Source organism: Solea solea, chromosome 12, assembly GCF_958295425.1.
Source record: "Solea solea chromosome 12, fSolSol10.1, whole genome shotgun sequence".
In the NCBI taxonomy this organism is placed as follows: domain Eukaryota; kingdom Metazoa; phylum Chordata; class Actinopteri; order Pleuronectiformes; family Soleidae; genus Solea; species Solea solea.
Window position 1 is genome coordinate 28,705,194 of NC_081145.1, and position 10,829 is coordinate 28,716,022.

Sequence of the window (10,829 nt, forward strand, 5' to 3'; positions counted from 1 at the left end):
ATCCTCCCTCGTCTTCCTCCGCAGTGAAATACATCCGCGAGGTTTCTCCGCTCTTCAAGAAGCCGTCGCTGGTGGCCGACCTGCCGTGGGACGGCGTCCGCCCGCAGTCGCCCAGCTACAGCGGCAGCGAGGACTCGGGCTCGCCCAAACACAGCGGAGGCTCCTCCTCCTCGTCCAAGGACAGGAAGGTGATCAGTCTGAGGATGTGCTTCATCAGCAGGAACCTAACCATGCCAGACCTGGAGAACAGGTGAGAAACCACACCACATACCACGACCACAAGACCTCTTAGAGACCAAAACCTGGTCCTCATGAGGCTGATCCGCATTTGTGAGGAACTGGTTAAGTTTAGGACTCTAGCTCAAAGACCTGAGACTTGACCTGGATTTTAGTTTAAAGACTTGAGACTTGACCTGGACTCTAGCTTAAAGACCTGAGACTTGACCTGGACTCTAGTTTAAAGACCTGAGACTGGACTTGGACTCTAGTTTACAGACCTGAGACTGGACCTGGACTCTATTTTACAGACCTGAGACTGGACCTGGACTCAAGTTTACAGACCTGAGACTGGACCTGGACTCTATTTTACAGACCTGAGACTGGACCTGGACTCTAGCTTAAAGACCTGAGACTGGACCTGGACTCAAGTTTAAAGACCTGAGACTTGACCTGGACTCTAGTTTAAAGACCTGAGACTTGACCTGGACTCTATTTTACAGACCTGAGACTGGACCTGGACTCTAGTTTACAGACCTGAGACTGGACCTGGATCTCATGTAGATGTTGTCCTCCCTGCTCTTTCAGGCTGCTGGAGCTTCATTCTCCTGACGGTCAGCACACGGTGGTGCTGCGCTGCAAAGACGGCTCCACCGCTAAGTCCTGGTTCAGCGCCGTCCACACCAACATCGCCGCTCTGCTGCCACAGACGCTGGCCCACATCAACGCCTACCTGAGCGCCTCGTCCTCCGCCTCCACACACCCACACCTCAAACACATCGGCTGGTTGGCTGAGCAGGTCATCATTTAGCTCACACTGTTTAGGTTGTGTTTACCCACAATGCCCTATGTTTTTAGTCCACGTCCTCCATTTGGTTGACATGAAGCGAACCCGAGACTGAGGTTTTTAGGCGGAGCATCAGAGTTCAGTTCACTTCAGTATTAAAATTAAAAACTGAACCAGGTCTTGTGTCAGTTCACGTCCAGGAACAGAACTCTGTGTGTGTCTGTGTGTGTCTGTGACTTTGTGTGATTGTGTGTGTGTGTGTGTGTGTGTGTGTTAAACTCAACCGAGCTCAGTGGAGTCTCTGTGGAGACCACTGACTGAAAACAACTGTTAACACACACACACACACACACACACACACACACACATTTAAATGTCTCTGTTTTAAATTTAAATGTCTTTATTTTATTTGGAAGTAAATGATTATTTATCGGAGTCATCTGGGTTATGTTTAGTTAGACTTACTGCTTGAATTGACTTTATGTCAGTTTACCTTACGTCAGTTTACCTTATGTCAGTTTACCTTACGTCAGTTTACTTTACATCAGTTTACCTTACGTCGGTTTACCTTACGTCTTAGTTTACCTTACGTCAGTTTACTTTACATCAGTTTACCTTACGTCGGTTTACCTTACGTCTTAGTTTACCTTACGTCAGTTTACTTTACATCAGTTTACCTTACGTCTTAGTTTACCTTACGTCAGTTTACTTTACGTCGGTTTACCTTATGTCTTAGTTTACCTTACGTCAGTTTACTTTACGTCGGTTTACCTTACGTCAGTTTACCTTACGTCAGTTTACTTTACATCAGTTTACCTTACGTCGGTTTACCTTACGTCTTAGTTTACCTTACGTCAGTTTACTTTACGTCGGTTTACCTTATGTCTTAGTTTACCTTACGTCAGTTTACTTTACGTCGGTTTACCTTACGTCTTAGTTTACCTTACGTCAGTTCACCTTACGTCAGTTTACTTTACGTCTTAGTTTACCTTACTTCAGTTTACTTTACGTCGGTTTACCTTACGTCTTAGTTTACCTTACGTCAGTTTACTTTACGTCAGTTTACCTTACGTCAGTTTACTTTACGTCGGTTTACCTTACGTCAGTTTACTTTACGTCGGTTTACCTTACGTCAGTTTACCTTACGTCAGTTTACCTTACGTCAGTTTACTTTACGTCGGTTTACCTTATGTCTTAGTTTACCTTACGTCAGTTTACTTTACGTCGGTTTACCTTACGTCAGTTTACCTTACGTCAGTTTACTTTACATCAGTTTACCTTACGTCGGTTTACCTTACGTCTTAGTTTACCTTACGTCAGTTTACTTTACGTCGGTTTACCTTATGTCTTAGTTTACCTTACGTCAGTTTACTTTACGTCGGTTTACCTTACGTCTTAGTTTACCTTACGTCAGTTCACCTTACGTCAGTTTACTTTACGTCGGTTTACCTTACGTCTTAGTTTACCTTACGTCAGTTTACTTTACGTCTTAGTTTACCTTACGTCAGTTTACTTTACATCAGTTTACCTTACGTCGGTTTACCTTACGTCTTAGTTTACCTTACGTCAGTTTACTTTACGTCAGTTTACTTTACGTCAGTTTACCTTACGTCAGTTTACTTTACGTCGGTTTACCTTCCGTCTTAGTTTACCTTAAGTGTACTGTTTCTCTGTCACGTTCTTCTTCAGGTGCAGCTGGAGGGCGGACGGCAGCAGCACCGCCCGGTGGTGATGGCGCTGACGGAGAAGGACATCCTGCTGTTTGAGTCTGTGCCGTGGAACAGAGAGTCGTGGTCCATGCCTCTGCTCACACACCCACTGTTAGCCACCAGGTAAGGAAAGATGAGTCAGCAGAAACGTGGTCTCATCATTTCACTCCACATGAACGCACGTTTGGAAAGCACCGGAGGTTTGACCGCGCAAATGTGAGAAATGAAACCGCACTGGGGAGTAAAACCTTTTCAGAAGAGTCACATCAGCAGGAATCTTCACCTCCAAACACGACTGCCAGACTGGACACAAGGAAACAAACCACTCACTCTCCCACACCAAAGTCCACAGAGAAAATCAGTGATTTTAACATCACACACACACACACACACACAGGAGTGGTTGATCCACTGCTGCATCCATCACTGAGTTCTAATGAACTATTTTGTCACTTCGGCTTTCAGCTCCTGTGTCCCCGCAGCTAAAATCACTGATTTTCTCTCTGGACTTTGGTGTGGGAGAGTGAGTGGTTTCTTCTTGTTAGTAAAGTGTGTCTGACAGTGAGATAAAGACGTGGACATGTTCTTAAAACATCGTAGACTTAAGTTGACGTACATTTACTCAGGTCAGACTTTTGTTAAATGGCTAAACTCTGTTCACATCAGTGTTTTCACAGTGTCAGTACCACATTCAACCACACTACAAAAAGCCTGAATTACCCCTTTAACAGGACTCACGATAATGCAAAGTCAGTCAGTCATCATCTACCGCTTTATCCTCTGCTAGAGGGTCGCGGGGGGTGCTGTGCCAATCTCAGCTACATCGGGCGATAGGCGGGGTACACCCTGGACAGTTCGCCAGTCCATCGCAGGGCCATAATGCAAAGTCTACATGAAATAAAATCTCTCTCTCTCTCCCTCAGACTGGTTCACTCTGGCAGTGCCCGTGGGTCTCCCGCCCAGGGAACAGACCTGCTTTTCGCCACTCGAACAGGCACGGGACGAGGTATCGAGTCCCACGTCTTTAGAGTGGAGACTCACTGGGATCTGTCCTCGTGGACGCGAGCACTGGTGCAGGGGTCGCATGCCGCCGCTGAACTCATCAAAGAAGTTTCTATTGGTGAGTGTTCACGTCTTTATCTCACTGTGAGACAGACTCTTCTGACGGGACAACCACTCACTCACTCTCCCACACCAAAGTCCACAGAGAAAATCACTGATTTTAACATCACACACACAGGAGTTGTTGATCCACTGCTGCCTCCATCACTGAGTTCAAATGTCTGATTTTGTCACTTTGGCTTTTAAAATCATTCATTCCAATTTATTTTAGTGACACAAAGTGACCACACGAGGCAGTAGAGGACCAGCAGCTCCTGTGTCCCTGCGAGCTGAAATCACTGATTTTCTCTGTGGGCTTTGGTGTGAGAGAGTGAGCTTTTTTTTGCAAAGTTTACTAAAGTAACTACTGCACACTTGTTTTATTTGCCATAAAAAGTTATTCTGTGGTCCGACCGCGTAACAGACGTGTGACTGTGGCAGGAAGCAGCAGAGAGTGAGTGGCTCAGCTGCTCAGAAAAGAAGAAGCTGGGAACGTTTCCACTCTGTGCAGAACAATAGTTGGCTGCTGCAGTGATACTGGATTCACTGCTGCTACACAAACACACAGTTGTTCAGAAACATTCAGGTCACAGTGAAGCACATGGCATCGCGTTCCGATCAAATAACCCAGGGACGTCTGCACCAGGCTCCACTCAATATTAGAACACTTACCGTTTCAAAAATATGCTTTAATTCAACATTAATAGATCTCACATTGCTCATGTTACAGAACACATCGCTGAAGAAATGTTACATAATGCTGTGTTGTTATAAAAACGTGTCATTACAGTACAAAAAAATTATTATTTTCTCAACAACATTATTTTTTATATATATGTATATATACATATATACATATATATATATATACGTACATATATATGTATATGTATATATGTGTATATATACATATATACACACATACATATATATGTATATATATATATGTGTATGTATATGTATATATACACATACATATATATGTATGTGTATATATATATATATATATGTGTGTATGTATCTCCAGATGCAGTGGAACAATCTTCCGCAGCATGTTAGACACGCCCCTTCATTGTTAGACACGCCCCTTCACTGTCCGCTTTTAAAACACACACAACAACCCATTTTTACTCTATGGCTTTCGACCCAGTATGAGACGTTGGTTTTTATCTTTTTATCGTTTTATTGTACGACTTTCTCGTGTTTTGTGTTTTTTATTAATTCTTTCTACAGCATTTGATTGTTTTATTGTTTGGTGTTAGGCCTATGATGTCATTTTTTATATTTTATTTGTCTTATTTATCTCTGATGTACAGCACTTTGTTCTTACAGCAAATGCTTTATAAATAAAGTTGGATTGGATTTATATAAACATATACATGTAAAATACATTTTAATAAAGTGAAAAACAGGAAGTTTTGAAATACATGTTTGTCAATGGTGAGTTTCTTGAACGACTGGAAAGATGCAGCCCCCCCTTGTGGCACTCATATGAATCACAGGGACAGTGTGTTGGTTGAGCTCGACTGGAAAGTGATTTAAAATGTCCACATGTCTCTCTGTCACTCGTCCTCCAGGGTGTACGTTGAACCGCCAGGACGTGCGTCTGACGCTTCACTATGAGAAGGGCTTCACCGTGACCCGAGAGCTGGTCGACCCAACAGGTGGCGCCGTGCTGTACAGATACCCGTATGAGAAGCTCAAAATGTCCGGTGACGACGGCGTACGCAACCTTTACCTGGACTTCGGAGGAGCAGAGGGCGAAATGGTGAGTTTTCTGACCATGAACATGGAAGTCACGTGACTCTTTCACTCGTACGGTTCAAGACAGACTAACATTGCGGTGTCCTCTGCAAAAACTTTTGAAAATAAAAAATGACCACGTGAATCCAAATTTAAAAGGGTTTGGAGAGTTCTGCAAGCTCATTTTCACATGAGAGTCGCCCCCGGTGGTCATACATAAGCTGTGACTTCCTGGTTAAACCAGAACATTTGCACTTTATACTTTTAGAGAACGTTCTCTAAAGGTTCCCAGAATTTCCCCCTAACGTTACTTTGTCACAAACTTTTAGAGAACATTCTCTAAAGGTTTTCCAGAACGTTCCCTGAACGTTACTTTGTCACAACAGTTAGAGAACGTTCTCTAATGGTTCCCAGAACGTTCCCTGAACGTTACTTTGTCACAACAGTTAGAGAACGTTCTATAAAGGTTCCCTGAATGTTCCCAGAACGTTCCCTGAACCTATAAAGGTTCCCTGAATGTTCCCTGCATGTTACTTTGTCACAACAGTTAGAGAACGTTCTCTTAAGGTTCCCAGAACGTTCCCTGAACGTTACTTTGTCACAACAGTTAGAGAACGTTCTCTAATGGTTCCCAGAACGTTCCCTGAACGTTACTTTGTCACAACAGTTAGAGAACGTTCTATAAAGGTTCCCTGAATGTTCCCAGAACGTTCCCTGAACCTATAAAGGTTCCCTGAATGTTCCCTGCATGTTACTTTGTCACAACAGTTAGAGAACGTTCTCTAATGGTTCCCAGAACGTTCCCTGAACGTTACTTTGTCACAACAGTTAGAGAACGTTCTATAAAGGTTCCCTGAATGTTCCCTGCATGTTACTTTGTCACAACAGTTAGAGAACAGTCTCTTAAGGTTCCCAGAACATTCCCCTCATGTTACTTTGTCACAACAGTTAGAGAGCGTTCTCTAAAGGTTCCCAGAACGTTACTTTGTCACAACCTTTAGAGAACATTCTCTTAAGGTTCCCAGAACGATCCCCTAACGTTACTTTGTCACAACCTTTAGAGAACGTTCTCTCAAGGTTCCCAGAACGTTACTTTGTCACAACACTTAGAGAACGTTCTCTTAAGGTTCCCAGAACGTTCCCCTGACGTTACTTTGTCACAACCTTTTAGAGAACGTTCTCTCAAGGTTCCCAGAACGTTCCCCTAACGTTACTTTGTCACAAACTTTTAGAGAACGTTCTCTAAAGGTTCCCAGAACGTTCCCCTAACGTTACTTTGTCACAAACTTTTAGAGAATGTTCTCTAAAGGTTCCCAGAACGTTCCCCTAACGTTACTTTGTCACAAACTTTTAGAGAACGTTCTCTAAAGCTTCCCAGAACGTTCCCCTAACGTTACTTTGTCACAAACTTTTAGAGAACGTTCTCTAAAGGTTCCCAGAACGTTCCCCTAACGTTACTTTGTCACAAACTTTTAGAGAACGTTCTCTAAAGCTTCCCAGAACGTTCCCCTAACGTTACTTTGTCACAGCCTTTAGAGAACGTTCTTTAAAGGTTCCCAGAATGTTACCTGAACGTTACTTTGTCACAACAGTTAGAGAACATTCTCTAAAGGTTCCCTGAATGTTCCCTGAAAGTTCCCTCAAAGTCACTTTGTCACAACAGTTAGAGAACAATCTATAAAGGTTCCCAGTACATTTCCTGGATGTTACTTTTTCACAACAGTTAGAGAACGTTCTATAAAGGTTCCCAGAACGTTCCTTTGTCACAACAGTTAGAGAACGTTCTCTTAAGGTTCCCAGAACGTTCCCCTAACGTTGCTTTGTCACAACAGTTAGATAACGTTCTCTTTAGGTTCCCAGAATGTTCCCCTCACGTAGAGACGGTGGAAATGCACCATTAGTCTCCTACCTAACCCTCGGGCAACGTTCTCTAAACGTTAGTTTTTGGTTTGGGAGTAACTAACCTTAGGAGAACCTTAAGGGAACGTTCTTACATATGTTATGTATATATATATATATATATATATAATATAGCGAGAATTTATGGCCATATCTCTCACGTGTGATATTAAATTCTGCAAATGAGTTTGAGGACCCAAAGAAAGGACCCTCTTGTTGTTTCTCAGTGTTCTGTTTGCTGCTCCCCTCTCCAGGTGTTTGACCTCCACTCTGGACCCAAGCCCGTGGTGTTCGTCCTTCACTCCTTCCTGTCGGCCAAACTCACTCGTATGGGTCTGCTGACGTGAGGCAACGGTCGCCGGCGACGACGAGGACGAACACGAGCAGAGTGAGGATAGGAGGCGGCCGACAGAGGGCGGGGTTAACTTTTAAAATCTACTTTCTCCTTTCACAGCTCACATTAGGCACCAGGTGGCGCTGCAGGTGGAGTGTGTTGTTGCTTGTCCTCGGGCCGCCGCTCGCCACCATGTTAGAGCAGGTGACAGGAGGAGGCGGCACTTTGCTTTAGTGACAGTATTAACGATAACTAAAATAACATGTAATGATTTTTATTCTAATTATCCACCATGATGTAAAACACACACACACACACACACACACAGGCGCTGTGATGAAGAGATGACACAAACTAAAGAAGGGTCCATTTTATTGTTGTTTTTCTGCGCAGAGCGAGCACAGATGTGTGTGTGCATTCATTCCACCACAGCCTTCTTAATGTAGTTGTGTGTTTTTGTGTCGTCGTAGACGCACTCAACGCGCTGTGTGTGTGTGTGTGTGTGTGTGTGTGTGTCACCACATAATCCCAAACGACTGTTGTGATCAGGATCGCCGACTGTGCCTTTTTTTACACGTTCCCTCTTTTATTCAACACAATAAGAGAATTTTAAAGGGACAGTTCATGATGTTTTTGTTGGTTTTACAGTGTGCAGACACAATATTCAGCACAGACTGAGCTGTGAGCGCCCCCTGTTGCTGAAAACCTGCATGACACAGGTATGGACGCTGAACAAGAACATGGTTTCCTGCAGGAACAAAAGATATAAGTCTACGATATGTTAAGAATGTGTTCATGTCTCTCACACCAAAGTCCACAGACACAACCAGTGATTATAACATCTCACACACACACACACACACACACACACACACACACTGCTGCCTCCATCACTAAGTTCAAATGTCTGATTTTGTCACTTCAGTGTTTAAAATCCTTTGTCCAGATTGACCTCAGTGACACAAAGTGACCACACGAGGCAGCAGAGGAGCAGCAGCTCCTGTGTCCCCGCAGCTAAAATCACTGATTTTCTCTGTGGGAGAGTGAGTGGTTTACACACTTCCTGTTGTAAAGTCTGTCTCACAGTGAGACAAAGACGTGGACATATATTCTTAAGACATCGTAGACTTAAGCTGGCCTGCCTCATGCAGGTTCTCAGCAGCAGGGGGCGCTCACACAACAAAAGTCACCTGAACTACTCCTTTTTAAGATTTTCACAGGCACAAGCAATAGTATTACTCTTAAAGTGTGAACTCTCTGACTTTAATCTTTTTTAAGGAGTATATCTCATCGTTGCATGGCCTCCTGTTTTCACGTCTCCGTCCACTTTCCTCCGTTTTGCTCGTCTCTTGTCTCACAGCTGATTTAGATTTCTCGGGTTGTGGTTCAACACGTGTTTTTTGGGTCATCGCAGGACTGAGGTGCAAGTCTATGTTAATCATCTAAACCTAAAGTTACAGTTTGTATTTTTATAAACACACTTCAATTCTGCTGCGTGTGAACACGGAGAAAACAGACAAGTCTTTACATCTCCTTTAAAAAGTCAAATACAGAAGTGAATTCAGCGTGTACGTCATTCCAAACGTCTCCAAACGTGTTTCCACATCCAGGGACCAACTTTAAAAACTACCATCTTTAGTGAAGGTGAGAGTTTTCACTTTAGTTCAACTTGACTGTTTGGTTGTGTGTGCGTGTGTGTGTGTGTGTGCGCGCATGTGTGTGTGTGTGTGTGTGTGTGAGACGCAGGAAAACCCTTCAGATCAAGAGAGAAAAATCTGCTCTGTTTTTTAGTCTTTTTTTTCTGGGCTTGTTTATAAAAGCACAAATCACCGCGTGAACAACCAAAAGAGAACGTTCTCTGAAGGTTGTGAGAAAGTAACGTTAGAGGAACGTTCTATTTTGGTTCCCAGAACGTTCCCCTGTCTTTACTTTTCTACAACCTTCATACAACCTTAAGAGAATGTTCTCTAAAGGTTGTATGAAGGTTGCAGAAAAGTAATGTTCTGGGAACCTTCTCTTTTTGTTCCCAGAACGTTCTGGAACTAAATGTGCAACCAAAAACTAAGGTTAGGAAAACTTTCCACTTCAACCACAGGAGAACCCAGGGCGGAACCTTCAGGGAACCTCCACGGAACGTTCCCAGAACGTTTTGTGAGCTTTAGTTAGCTTTACTTTGAATGAGTAACGACTGTTAAAGGAGGAAACGTTTTTATTCTTCCAGGAGCAGCAGTGAAGTCGTGTTCCTGCCGCACACACACGCACACACACACACACACACACACACACACACACACACCTGACCGTTGGACCTGATATATAAACCTGACAAACGATGCAACGATTAATCCATTCATCGATTCCTACATTTGATCATGGATTCATCGGTTTGAGCAAACAGTTTGTCATTTGTCAGCTTCTTAAATGTGAATATTTTCCGGTTTCTCTGCTCCATATAAACAAAGAAATCATTCAAACTGGATCACTTTTGGTTTGTAGACATTTTTCGACAGTTTATGGACCAAACAAGCACTTGATTGGTCAATTTAAACAAATCATTCAGTGCAAACTTATTCACATCATTCTGAAGTGAAAAATTAAGAAGGTCCTGTGACCCATCTGTGGGCCCTGACCCAGTGTTTGGGAACCTCTGCACTAATCGGCCAACCAGTGAATGTACTCCTCATCTCCTCTGTGTGTGTTTTTTTTTTATTCTTTATTTTTTTAAATGGTGTCTTTTCCTCTTTCCTGTCTATGCAAAGCAAAGCTTCAAAAACTAGTAAATAAATCAATGAAAGGATGTTTTCATTGGAACCAAAGGTAAAACTGTGCGGCAGCTTGCGTCAAACACAATCATCAAAACTGAAGGTCACAGGAGGATTTTCAGAATAAAGTGCTGCTGCAACAACTCTCTCATATGCAAACGTATTTTAGACTTCCTTCCTTCCATGATACAGTATACCATGTATGATAGCAATGTAATAACCTCTAAATGTAAATATCCAACCAATAAAACTGTTACATATTAAACTCTACTGCTCTG

The 10,829-nt window shown here is 43.0% G+C and overlaps 1 protein-coding gene across 1 annotated transcript in view; it reads left to right on the top strand.

The window, feature by feature from the left end:
• sntb2 (syntrophin, beta 2) overlaps nucleotides 1-10,816 on the top strand; it is a 22,863-nt gene extending 12,047 nt beyond the window's left edge. The window contains exons 2-7 of the mRNA XM_058645816.1: nucleotides 25-250; nucleotides 805-1,015; nucleotides 2,693-2,835; nucleotides 3,636-3,832; nucleotides 5,391-5,581; nucleotides 7,710-10,816. Coding sequence (XP_058501799.1) covers nucleotides 25-250; nucleotides 805-1,015; nucleotides 2,693-2,835; nucleotides 3,636-3,832; nucleotides 5,391-5,581; nucleotides 7,710-7,802 — 1,061 coding nt within the window. The 3' untranslated portion in view covers nucleotides 7,803-10,816. The remainder of the gene's footprint in view (nucleotides 1-24; nucleotides 251-804; nucleotides 1,016-2,692; nucleotides 2,836-3,635; nucleotides 3,833-5,390; nucleotides 5,582-7,709) is intronic.
• Nucleotides 10,817-10,829: the final 13 nt, after the last annotated feature.